At 43.7% G+C, this 13,134-nt stretch overlaps 1 protein-coding gene across 4 annotated transcripts in view; it reads right to left on the reverse strand.

The window, feature by feature from the left end:
• Window positions 1–237: 237 nt before the first annotated feature.
• TDRD7 (tudor domain containing 7) overlaps window positions 238–13,134 on the reverse strand; it is a 53,194-nt gene continuing 40,297 nt past the window's right edge. For 3 of the 4 annotated variants that reach the window (XM_075931198.1, XM_025186138.2, XM_075931200.1), the window contains 6 exons: window positions 12,387–12,470; window positions 11,255–11,389; window positions 10,192–10,302; window positions 8,296–8,795; window positions 6,082–6,242; window positions 238–756 (listed from right to left, as the gene is read on the reverse strand). In XM_075931198.1, the coding sequence (XP_075787313.1) occupies window positions 536–756; window positions 6,082–6,242; window positions 8,296–8,795; window positions 10,192–10,302; window positions 11,255–11,389; window positions 12,387–12,470 (1,212 nt within the window). In that variant the 3' untranslated portion in view covers window positions 238–535. The remainder of the gene's footprint in view (window positions 757–6,081; window positions 6,243–8,295; window positions 8,796–10,191; window positions 10,303–11,254; window positions 11,390–12,386; window positions 12,471–13,134) is intronic. The other variant, XM_075931199.1, reaches the window with a different exon arrangement.

The following is a 13,134-nucleotide window of genomic DNA, read 5'->3' on the forward strand; positions in this document are numbered from 1 at the left end:
GGTTATGCTTCTGCCACCTCTATGCAAAAGCAAGCACAATTCTTACAGTCTGTATTCTGGGATATGATATTTCTGAAACTACCAACAAATAAGGAATCAGTTCAGATGTGATGTTTGTTTTCATTAAGCACGGGAATAACTGTGATGCAGAAATTAGCAACTTGTAAATCAACTCAAATTTTGACCAGTCTCAAACTCCAGTAACTTTAAGAACGAAAAAAGAATTCAGCAATAAAATAAGACAAAAGCCACCAATAATTTTATTGATAAATACAATTTTACTTAATCTGTATTTTCACTCCAACATTCTAACACCTCACCAGTAAACAAAGTGCAAGTTCTTGGAAAGTCAATTAAAAGAAAACAGAAACTTGTTAAATCTCTTTTCACAGTCTACTAGCATCAGATTTTTCAAACCTCACATTCATATATTCAAGGCCATGTAAGAACAGTTAAATTTCTCTTTAAAAGCCTGATACATTTTCTTTTATTGCTGAAGAAACTGAATTAGTTGCAATAGTTTCAGAAACAGTGATTAATTAACCTTTGAAAGCTCCACAAAATATTGAGACATAAAGTCATGAATCCATATATCAGTCTCTGGCAGTGAGGTGTCTACTAAGTAGGTCACTATTTTTCGATCCCAAGAGTTTGTGCTTTCATTAACTGCTTGTACCAGTGCCACCAGTGGTTTCTTCTCTACATGGTTTCGAAACACTATGGATGCATCTTCTGACCACTGTTCGCATTTCACTCCTAGGGGGGGAAAAAAAAAAAAAAATCAAGCAAATAAGGTCATTTAAAGAAAAGACTGATGTAAGTGACAAAAAAACCCAGCCCCAAGATTCTTAGTAATCTAGTCCTTAAGGAAGTGGAAGAAGCTCAAGAGGCTAGCAGCTCTGTAAAAGCATTCCAACCCTCAATCTCATTTCCAGTGGCTGTTCTAGCCTCCCATATAAGGACTGTCAAGTGTGTCACATTGTGAAAAACAGCTACTAACCTTCCAATAACTGTTGTTCCTCAAGAGGAGTTGCATCCATCCATTCCAATGTAGGAGTGAGCAGCCCCAAGCATAGCTGCTGGATTTTCCCCCTTAGTGGAATCGGTCGGGTTGGCTCTAGCACTATTATCAGCCGGGTTGCTGGATGCTCGTAGCATTGGTATAAGGAATGGACACGTGCAACATCTCAAACAACAGTTACAGAAAGATTAGTAACAGTTTTCTTTGAGTGCTTACACATGTCTGTTCCAATGAAAGGACGCGCAAGCAGTTGTGCAGGAGGTTGGCTCTGAGTTCAAGGACAAGGCGACTGCAACACTGTACAGCCAAAGCTGGCATCGGCTATGGCTGACTGGGAACAGGCACAGTACACTGAGAATGTGTGCATGGAGGACTAGGTTGCTGCCCAGCAGATACCTTGAATAGGGACTTGAGCTAGGAAAGCAGCCGAAGAGATGTGAGAACTTGTGGAAGGAGCAGTCAGGTTAGCCCCAAGAGGCACTCCGGTGAGTTCATCACATGCTAGATACATGAGATGATCCAAGATGAAATACTCCGTGTGGAGATGGGAAGCCCCTTCATGCTCTCAGCTTCCCCTATGTGATCTGCAAAATGGTTTGGTCCTTTCAATATAAAATGGCTGGGCCCATCTGACATCCAGGGAGTGGAGGTGCTGTTCTCTATATGTACGTGGCTTAGGTTGGAATATTGGTAGGAAAAGTACCTGGCTGCAGTGGAACTGACACCACTTTCAGGAGAAACTGTGGAGGTGGGTGCAGTTGTACCTTATCTGTGACGAAAATTGTACGTGTGGGTTCTGATGTGAGGGGTCCAATCGCTGAAACCCTCCTGGCCAAAGCAATGACCACAAGAGAGGCCACGTTCCAGAAGAGATGCAACAGTGAGCATGTGGCTAGCAGCTCGATGGGCAGACCAGTCAGCTTTGACAGGGCAAGGGTTAGATCTTCAGGAGGGATTCTTCTGGGAAACACCCTCTCCGGGCTTTGAGAAAGAGGATGTCCATTCTGTGTGAAAAGACCAATCTGCTGGTCTTAATATGGAAGGCTGAAATGCCTGCCAGATGGACCTTGACTGAAGGAAGGTCCAGACCTTGTTGTTTGAAATGCAAAAGGTACTTCAAAGCAAGCTGCAATGAGGACTATGTAGAAGTATCTCTGCTTTGGGGAGACTAGGTGGAGATTCATTTCCACTTGGTTAGTAAAGTTGCTCTGGTACATTAGAACGGCCGTACTGGGTCAGACCAAAGGTCCATCTAGCCCAGTATCCTGTCTGCCGACAGAGGCCAGCACCAGGTGCCCCAGAGGGGGTGGACTGAAGACAATGATCAAGCGATTTGTCTCCTGCCATCCCTCTCCAGCCTCTGAAACATTCCTATCCCCTGGCTAATAGCCTCTTATGGACCTAACCTCCATGAATTTATCTAGCTTCTCTTTAAACTCTATTATAGTCCTAGCCTTCACAGCCTCCTCTGGCAAGGAGTTCCACAGGTTGACTATGCGCTGTGTGAAGAACTTTCGCTTATTAGTTTTAAACCTGCTGTCCATTCATTTCATTTGGTGACCTCTAGTCCTTATATTATGGCAACTAATGAAGAACTTTTCTTTATTCACCCTCTCCCACACCACTCATGACTGTATAGACCTCTATCATATCCCCCCTCAATCTCCTCTTTTCTAAACTGAAAACTCCCAGTCACTTTAGCCTCTCTTCATATGGGACCTGTTCCAAACCCCTAATCATTTTAGTTGCCCTTTTCTGAACCCTTTCCAAGGCCAAAATATCTTTTTTGAGGTGAGGAGACCACATCTGTACACAGTATTCAAGATGTGGGCGTACCGTAGTTTTATACAGGGGCAGTAAGATATTCTAGGTCTTATTTTCTATCCCTTTCTTAATAATTCCTAACATCCTATTTGCCTTTTTGGCCGCTGCAGAACACTGTGTGGATGTTTTCAGAGAACTATCCACGATAACTCCAAGATCTCTTTCCTGATTTGTCATAGCCAAATTAGCCCCCATCATACTGTACGTATAGTTGGGGTTGTTTTTTCCAATGTGCATTACTTTACACTTATCCACATTAAACTTCATTTGCCATTTTGTTGCCCAATCACTTAGTTCTGTGAGATCTTTTTGAAGTTCTTCACAGTCTGCTTCTGTCTTGACTATCCTAAACAGTGTAGTATCTACCACACTGCCACTACCTCACTGCTTGCCCCTAGATCATTTATGAATACCTTGAATAGGATTGGTCCTAGGACTGACCCTTGGGGGACACCACTAGTTACCCCTCTCCATTCTGAAAATTTACCATTTATTCCTACACTTTGTTTCCTGTCTTTTAACCAGTTCTCAATCCAAGAAAGGACCTTCCCTCTTATCCCATGGCCATGTAATTTACACAAGAGCCTTTGGTGAGGGACTTAGATTTTCAGAAAGCCTTTGACAAAGTATACTATATCTACTGGTTCCCCTTGTCCACAGGTTTGTTAACCCCTTCAAAGAACTCTTATAGATTAGTAAGACATGATTTCCCTTTACAGTAACCATGTTGACTTTTGCCCAACAAATTATGTTCTTCTACGTGCCTCACAATTTTATTCTTAACTATTGTTTCGACTAATTTGCCCGGTACCGACGTTAGACTTACCGGTCTGTAATTGCCAGGATCACCTCTAGAGCCCTTTTTAAATATTGGTGTCACGTTAGCTATCTTCCAGTCAGTAGGTACGGAAGCCGATTTAAAGGATAGATTACAAACCACAGTTAACAGTTCTGCAATTTCCCATTTGAGTTTTAGAACCGTTGGGTGAATGCCATCCAGTCCCGGTGATTTGTTAACGTTAAGTTTTTCTATTTGTTCCAAAACCTCCTCGAATGACAATTAGCCCCCATCATACTATATGTATAGTTGGGGTTATTTTGGGGGCTATTTTGGTGGAATGCTTTCTACTGTCTAGTAAGGTTCCATGAGCCTTTTCCAAACAAACATGCTCATCAGGATTCAACCATGAAGGATTCAGGCTGTCAAATGAAGAGAGATGAGGTTTGGGAGGAGCAGATCATTTTAGGATCCTGGGTGATCAAGTATGGATACAGTGGGAGCCAGAATGGAGGCTCTATCAAAAGGCACAAGAGAGTGGTGAACCAGTGCTGTCTGTCACACGGGAGCTATAAGGAAGACACATGCTCAGTCCTGCCTGATCCTTGACAGAACCTTGTGAATTAGTGGAATAGGGGTGTAATACAGGTGAGTTACCTATGCCAACAGGAGGGGATTTGGAATGGACCCTGGGCTCTGGCCCTGTGAGGAGCAAAAGTGATAGCATTTCCTGTGTTACGGTAGATAACAGGTGCCTATGGGGAGTCCCACACCTCTAGAAGATGTCCCTTGCAATGTCCATTTGCAGGGACCACTTGTGGTGAGTGAAGGACATGCCAAGCTGATCCACAAATTGGTTCTGTGCAGCTGGCAGGAAAGATGTTTCTTAGTAGACTGAGTGAGCAACACAGAACTCCCACTGCTGGATTGCCTCCTGGTATGGGAGGGAAAAACGCCCTTCGCCCTGCCAGTTCTATAGTGGTAGCGGCTGTTGTACTGTCCATAACTGAAACCGCTTTATCTGGAACATGGATTAAGAATGCCTGGCAGACCAGAGGGGCTGCTCCAAGTTCTCTGTTAATGATAGAGAGAGCACTTCTTCAGACCACAGGCCTTGAACTGCCCTCGGTGGGCTCTCCAACCCATCGCCGAGGTGTCAGAGACCAGATATCTGGATGGTTGGGGCCTCAAAAAATGTACTCCCACACAGATTCAACCACCACGTCAGTGAGTTGAGGCCTTGAGGTGCAGGCCAACTAGGCCTGGAAAGATCAGAGATGTTGCCTTAGGGTACGTCTACACTAGTCCCCTAGATCGATCTAGGGAGGCTAATGAGGGCAACCGAAATTGTAAATCAAGCCCGGAATTTAAATATCCCGTGCTTGATTTGCATGTTCCCAGCCGGTCGCCATTTTAGAAACTGACTAGCCCAAAGTAACTGCCCACATCTACACGCACCAGTGAAACGGGATTCCGATTTAAAGCCCTAACTCGAATTAGCTGGTATTCCTCCTGCAATGAGGTTTACCAGCTAATTCGTGTTAGGGCTTTAAATCGGAATCCCGGTTCACTGCCGCGTGTAGACACGGGCAGTTACTTGGGCTAGTCAATTTCTAAAATGGCGACCGGCCGGGAACATGCAAATCAAGCGCAGGATATTAAATCCCAGGCTTGATTTGCAATTTCGGTCGCCCTCCTTAGCCTCCCTAGATCAATCTAAGGGGCTAGTGTAGACGTACCCTTAGAGCGTTGTGCCATGTATGTGCATGTCAGGTAGTCCAGGCTCAAGCATATCCAGTCTGTGGTGACTGGAAATACCTGAAGGGAGCTTATCAGAGTTGAGACTGAGCAGAAACAATCCTGAGGAGGCATGGCCTTTGCCTGTCGAGTTGAGAACCCCGCCAATGAACTAGGGTTAAGGGTGGATTTCTTATTATTTATTAATAGGCTCAGTGCCCGAAAGGTTGACTGGATGAAAGGGATGTCAGATGCCACCTAGTTCTGAACCAGCCCTAGATTAGCCAGGCAAGAGATATGGGAACACAGAATTCTCTCTCCCTGCTACCACCAGCCACTTGGTGAATACCGGTGGGGCATCCAACAGACAGAAGGACAGAACTGCAACTTGTTAATGAGTCTGGTTCACAACAATCTTAGGAACCCTCTGTGCTTTGGAAACAGCATATCCTGTACAGCAAGGGTGGCATAGCCATTGTAATACAACTGAATTACTAAACTTCGTACAAAGATGAAGGGTGAAATTATTTTGATAGCAAACAATGAAAACAATTCTCCTCTAGTCACTATTTATAAATTTGCAAAATGTTCACTATAAAACAAATGTCTATTATACCACTATCCTCAGTTTTATTCTGCTATTCCAATATTCTTATCCACTTAATGTCTTTTATTGTTTAGAAGTTTTTATTCAACAAAATGAGAAATACTTGCGACCTACCTGCAAGCTGAGCTGTAATAGCTTGAAATGGTAGTTTTCTGAACATGTCCATTAGAGGCTGTACTTTTCTGATGCTGACAAGTTCATGTTTACCATAGTCCAACTCATATACTGATACCAACCCATTTGTCAGAATTCCTTTTACCACCACCCTGTGCCACCTAATGGTATTTTTTAAAAGGGGGGGAAAAAAGAAAACAAGAAGGGTAAATTGGTAGTATGAGTCTCACAAACTGAATGCACTCAGAAAAATGCTTTAAATAGAAGAACGGAAAACAGAACGGAATAAAACGAACATTTTTGTTTGAGTGACAAAAAATTAAAAATAAAAACTTGAGACACAAGGTGGGTGAGGTAATACCTTTTATTGGTGCATTTCTTCATGTCTGAGCTGTGTAAGAGCTCTGTATGGTTTGAAGTCTTGTCTTCCACCAATAGCAGTTGGCCCAGTAAAAGATATTCCCTACCCACCTTGCCTTGGGACTAACAGCTACAGGGTGAACTGGCGGCTGGGAGCCCTGCTGCAAGTGGTGGGTCAGGGGTAGAAAGGAGGGGAGTTGGCCAGGAGACTGGTAGCCAGGCTGGGGGGCCAGAAATTACCTCCCCTGGTCCAGCAAAATCCCTTGTTTGGACTGCTCAGGTCCCAGTGGGGCCGGACTACGGAAGTCCAGCCTGTACAAAGAAAACTGAAAATATGAAATAAGAATATTTACAATTTCTGGAGACCTCCCCTTCTCCTTTTACTCCCTTCCCTGACTGGAAAAAAGTGGGACAGAATAGTGGCAGTGTGGTAAAGTGGGTGGCTTGGGAGGAATGAAATAACATTGTTTCTCCCTTCTCCAAACCAAAAAAGAAAACATTTATTTTAAATGGGGGGGGAAGAGATTAGAAAAGAGGAGAAAAAACCTCGCAGCTAAAGCCTCAAAAATAAATCTGAAAAATAAAAATGTGGTTTACATTTCCTATTGAAAAATGCAGAGAAAAATCTGATTTTTCAGCCAAGAATGTCTCAGTGAAAACTGTCGATCTGTTCTAGGAAATACGTATGCACATTACCTAGCCAGTAGCAACATGCTGGAGTGATATTATGGCCAAGGTGAACTCTCAGGAGCAATCCGAAGGCGGACACAGAGGCTTTGCAGACATTTACAAGGCGTTCCTTGGGCTGGAGTTTCAAGCTGGTGGGGAATGCTTCTGATGACCGCCACTGAGTGACCAGGCACTAAGCCCCCACAGCTGGCTAACCAGTACTCCACTGGACACTGGCACCCAGGAGGCCAACCTGCACCTGCCCCCAGGCCAGCACAGTCCCACACAACACCAGTTAAGCTGTCTGCTCAGCACAGGGAATGAATGAGGAGTAACATCTTTAGGTACACTGAAGTATCTAAGTCGCATTTCTTCACACAGTGACTGGCTAAGTCTCAGTGAAAGTCAATGGGACTGACAAAGCTGTAAAGTGCCTAAATAGCTCGGGTTTAGATCAGTCATGAAGAGCCTTCAAAGGAAAAACAAGTAGATGGTTGACGAGGCTGACAAGGGGGAGCCAGTGGAAGGGAACAACATGGATGAAGCAATAAGGGAGGAAGATTTCTGACTGATGATTCAGATGAATAAAAGTGAGCTCATTACGAGAGCTCTAGGGACATGTACAAGGCGACTTCTGAGGACTCCCCAATGTGCATTTTGGAACAGCAGCAGAATTTCCGTAAGTGCTCTAACTCTTTCCTGCCTTTTAATGGCTTACATTACAATTGTGTGCAACACTACCCCCCAAACAGAGATTTCTGTAGGTAGAGTTGAATTAAAATAGCCATTTGATCGAAACCACTGTGATTAAGAACAGTCTAATGCTCGGCAATAACTAACTAGCAATCGAGGGACAAAACTGGCAGGCTGGCAGCTAAGCTGAGAGCTTCCGATCTGGTGCAGCAGGAACAGCAGCACAGTGCTTAACCTGGAAGCACATGGAATCTACAACCCCATTCACCCTTTTGCCGCCGATTGCCGACAGTCTGAAACAGGGATACTTTCCCTCGGGAACTGGAACAAGACCAACATTAATGTTAATTACGCATTTCTAGGTACTCTAACTCTGAGCAGATTGAGCACCGATTAAGATGCTAGTGCCAGGCATTTATATGTGGGAATACTTGTGGGATCTAAGAGCCTGTCGCAATACAATACAGAGCTTTTAAGTAAGCATCTACTTACTTATTTTCCACTTTAGCAGCATACAGATTGTTCTTCTTAACAGCAATGGGTCTCTCCTCTGCCATGCTGTAGTACAGAATCATTTCTTCCATGAGGACTTCTAGGTTGTGTATCTCTTGCCAAGGCTGGATGACAAAGTGACCAGGGTGGCAGGCCACTGAAACGTAGACATCCATGTGCTCTCCAGGTTTCGGCAAGGGTAGAAGAGGTGGCATGTCAACAGTAGGTACCCCGCTGCTGGGTTCTGCAGTAGGCTTGACTGACCCCTGGGGGCTCTTCTTGAGGCCCAGGCCAATTAATTCGGGAGAAAGGATAGCATCACTTCTCTCTTTGGTAGGACTAGCTCCACAGGGAGCAACGCTCAGGAAGACATCCTTCTGATGCTTCCACAAGTCTGCACTAGTGATCTGTCGATTGATGCTCCGATCAGGGTCTGGGAAGTTCTTGGGCGTAAACAAGTAGATATGTGCAATTCCCTTTGAGTCATCCAGTTTAACTACCTTTAAAGAGATGAAATCAAGTAAATGCCTATTAAATGCTTCTGCATCTTCAATTTTGTAAAAACAAAATTAAGCCTTTTACGAGAAAAGATGAACAGTAATCTACTTCGAAATACAAATATTTTCAAAGACTTGACACAAATAGTTTACTGCTAAGGTGCAAAATAAGTGGACAAAGGTATTCCCAGTGGCTGAGAATAACACGCACAGCACACTACTCAATCTGGAAGAGTCATAGCAATGACATAGTTGGGGTTGAGATCCATTCTGCACTTACTGCAAGAGTTCAATCTACTGAGTTTCGTATGGAAAGGGCATATGTGCCCCCAAATGTACAGGACAATCTCAGTTCAGAATTTTCAAGTAAATCTGTTAGTTTGACTTCTAAACAATTAAGAGTTGATATTAAAAGTCTCATTTTGAGTCAGTTTTTCGGATCCCTCATCTAAAAGCCAGGAAGTCAGAAGTGTGAAATTACACTAGCATCTAATCACGCTACTACTCATTACATTACAAGTGAATCCTTACATGCAACGGCCGAACAGAGAACACGTTAGGTGCTGACTGTAATCATCCTCCGATAAGGTATGTGGAAGCCTCTCTGAACAGGTATGGGGAGGAATGATTTTACATTGTCACCTGTCCCCCCCTCCATTCCCAGTACTGTTCCCTGAATTCAAACAGGAGGTTGTCAGTATACAGGGATGCACTTTTGCTACCTTTTCAGCATTTGTATTGATATCATTGACAAAGGAAAGAGGGAGGGGAATCTTGTCTGCTTGTGGTGGTGTTGGAATGCTGGCATCCCTCCTAGTCAGGAGCGGTTTGAGGCCGACTGCAGCAGCTGATGCCCCAGATAGAAGGCGCAATCGGCGTCCCCACCTGCAGGGCCATCAATGGCCACGATGTCATCGGGTGTCCGGGCCAGCAGTGCCCTAGGCAACTGCCTAGTCTGTCTAGGCTCACGGGCCGCCCCTGCTCCTAGTGCAGAATTAAAGCTATGCTGTTCCCGGAGACATGGTGGCTGTGCATCTGTGTAGCCGAGTAGAAGGCCCACACTGTCTGAACTTTTCAGGCTTTTCGTTAGTTAAGACTGAGTGTGTTCAACTTACCTAATACACAAACGGGGGGAGGAGCAGGATCCCATAGCACGATATAACCACATAGCGCAACTTCATATCAAAGACTTCAGGAAAATTAGTAAATTTGTATGATTACCAGAAGTCCAAAGAATGCTGTAAAACTGAATTATTAAAAGCTGCTTTTTCCATTCATTCGGATTTAGTGCAAAAAATGCAACCACTGCACTGTGAATCTATGCATCTTTCCTGCTTTAAATTAGGTGGCATTAGAAATAGTTTACTGAGTTTCAAGTATTTGCGCTATTTACATTTACCTTAATGCTGCAATCAGGACAGTTTAACACTGTATCTCTCAGCCACAATACGGCATCTGGAGTCCACATGCCAATGTTAAGGGGAAGATCTGCTAAACAGCACTTTGTAGCCTGAAAGACATGAGTATATCAATGACAACTGAATTACATGGCACTTTTCCACACAAGATGATGATGTACTATTCAAGTGTGCCTGCATGGAAACTAGGTAGTTTCTTACAAGCTTAAACTGAGATGAATTAGTAGGATATGGTATTAGGAGAGTGAAATAAGTCACTCCAGCCACTAAGAATGCAGCAGTCTGCAGAATAGAGTCCCCTTACGTGTACAGTAAGATTACTGCTACAGCCTTGTACTGTTAGCACACAGGAACACAATCCGTATTTGTTTAAAACTGCACATTATAAAAAGTTAGCACACACATTGTAAAATTAACTCTAAGGCTAGCTCTATGCTGTGCTGAAGTGTGGTCTACAAGGTGTGTGTGAGGTGTAGAGGCCAAACCAAAGGGTTTCATGCCAACTGCCCTGTGTGGATGTTCCTCGCACAAATTAAAAGGTATCCAAGTTCATATTAACGTAGTCCAGTGTGAAAGAACGAGGTTAACATGAACTCAGGTTCCTTTCAGTGTGCACCAGCAGTGTTCAAAAGAGGCAGTTAGCATGCAACACTTCAGCATGCTTTGCAATTCACATTCCCTGTAGGCCACAGCAGAGAACAGACAAGCTTGAAGTAATTTAAACCTGCGAATCATTGCAGAGCAGCTCTAAAATGAGCAAGACTCAAACGCGGCCAAGAGAGGTATGGAGGCAATCAGCTTTACAGTGAACCCTCGCTACTTCGCGGTTCGACCATCGCGGATTCATGACTTCGCGGACTTTTTTCATTACATTATGTATATACGTGAATCCGCGATGGTCGAACCGCGAAGTAGCGAGGGCTCGCTGTATACATGTTAAATATACATGTCCCTACTTCGCGGATTTTCAACTATTGCGGTCGGGTTTGGAACCTATCTACCGCGATAAACGAGGGTTCACTGTATTTAAAAGTTTGTGTGTACCTGGGGTGGTACTGTGATTATTTCTCTCAGGAATTGTGATGGAATCTCTCGAAGCTCTGATACTTTTACGGATGCAACTGTTCCAGTATCCATGAATTGCACATCGAGTGCACGACTACTGTGAACACTTGTTATCTGAAATGGGAATGAAGTGGTAAGGAAAACTAGACATTAGCAAGAGCTCACGACAGTACATTTAAAAAGCAAATTCATGTTTTATGGACACTGAAGAAGATATGTTGTCAGTACATTTTATTTTTGATTTTATGATGCTATGCTTGTGAAATGAAATACAGGCTGAACTGCTCTAGTCCAGTGTTTCTCAACCAGTGGTACGAGTACCCTTAGGGGTACTCAAGAGAAGTCGGGGGGTAGTCAACAACTGAAATTTGTTTTATTTTTGTTTTAAGTTTTACAGCGCTTTATTATTTGTGTACTTTTTACACCCAAAAATTTCATCACCTGCCAGGCTACGATTAAGTGGTTTAAACAAATGTGTTGCAATGGTAGAAAAAAAATGGTGTCTGAAAACTCTAGGTACTGGTGATACTTTTTTTTTTGGGGGGGGGGGGGGGAGTAAAAGGGGTACTTTATAAAAAAAAAAAGGTTGAGAAACACTGATCTAGTCCAGCAATATCCATGGTTCAGCATGTTTTCAGTGAGCCAGATGTCCACTGATCATGGATATGGCTAAGTTTCCCACGGTCGCATAAAGTTTATTTACAGCGACTAGTCCTGGCTCTCAGTGTTTGGTGCTGTTATTTAGCTCTGATTGACCCCTCACTGTCTCCTCAGAACTGGGTAAGCAGTAGAAATGTTGGAAATGCTGGTGGACAATATTGACCTCCAGTCCTGAGGGTGCTGGACTAGAGGTTCAACCTGTATATTAAATGACAACACAAATGCATTAGGTTCCCATCAGATAGTAAGAGATCACATATCTGTGTTTACTATTGGAGTATGTAGCCTACGTAAAGTGACCACACACGCCACAATCAGCGTCAGATTATCTAGATTTTAGCCAACTACTGGCCCTGCAAACATAGCAGCTTGTTTGTGGGAAATGACTTGAACATGGTGGCTATTCTTTGGACATATGAAAGTTGGTTTAGGGAAACCCCTTGTTTCTTACCTCGACACGTGCCCATTTTCCTTTACAATGGAACAAGCAGATTTTGCCACAGAAAGGAAGTGAGATGTAATATTCAGATGCCTGCTGCAATAAAGAAAGGCAAATAATAAGTGGATTTACATGAAAGCCTGAGGGACAGCGGTCACCCTGCCAGGGAGTGAAAGTGGAACAGAGCTTTGGTTTGGGAGCCAGAAGCAATCAGTGCCATCTATGGTGTTTGTTTCAAGGAAAACCCAGCTCTTTATTCTCCCTTTCTGTTAAACGGGGAAGTGGTGGTGGAAGGTGGGGCATCTTGATTGGTTATATGAGCAGGAAACACCTATTGGGTTGGTTGGAAACAGTTTTTACCCAAGAGACGCATATAAGTGACAGGCCAAGAGCAGAGACTGCTACAAGAAATGGCTTGCAAAAGCTTCAGCAAACAAACAAACATTCATCAAGATTAGAATGCCAAGTATCGGCAATATCCTGAGCCAGAAGGGATGACCATGAAAGCTCTTCTCATTTCTGTCTCAGCCCAATGCCTATTTGAAAACAGACGTAACCCACATGCTTTATAATGCATTTGGCTTTCTGGCAGAAAAAGGAATAATGGATTTTGGTCTGACTACTCTGTCTGTAACCTGCAAAGTGGAGGGCAGAGGGACTTAGAGGACCGGACACACTGGCTGTGTCTAGACTGCGTCCCTTTTCCGTAAAAGGGATGCAAATTAGACACATCGCAATTGCAAATGAAGTGGGGATTTAA

This window comes from Pelodiscus sinensis, chromosome 6, assembly GCF_049634645.1.
Source record: "Pelodiscus sinensis isolate JC-2024 chromosome 6, ASM4963464v1, whole genome shotgun sequence".
Classification (NCBI taxonomy): domain Eukaryota; kingdom Metazoa; phylum Chordata; order Testudines; family Trionychidae; genus Pelodiscus; species Pelodiscus sinensis.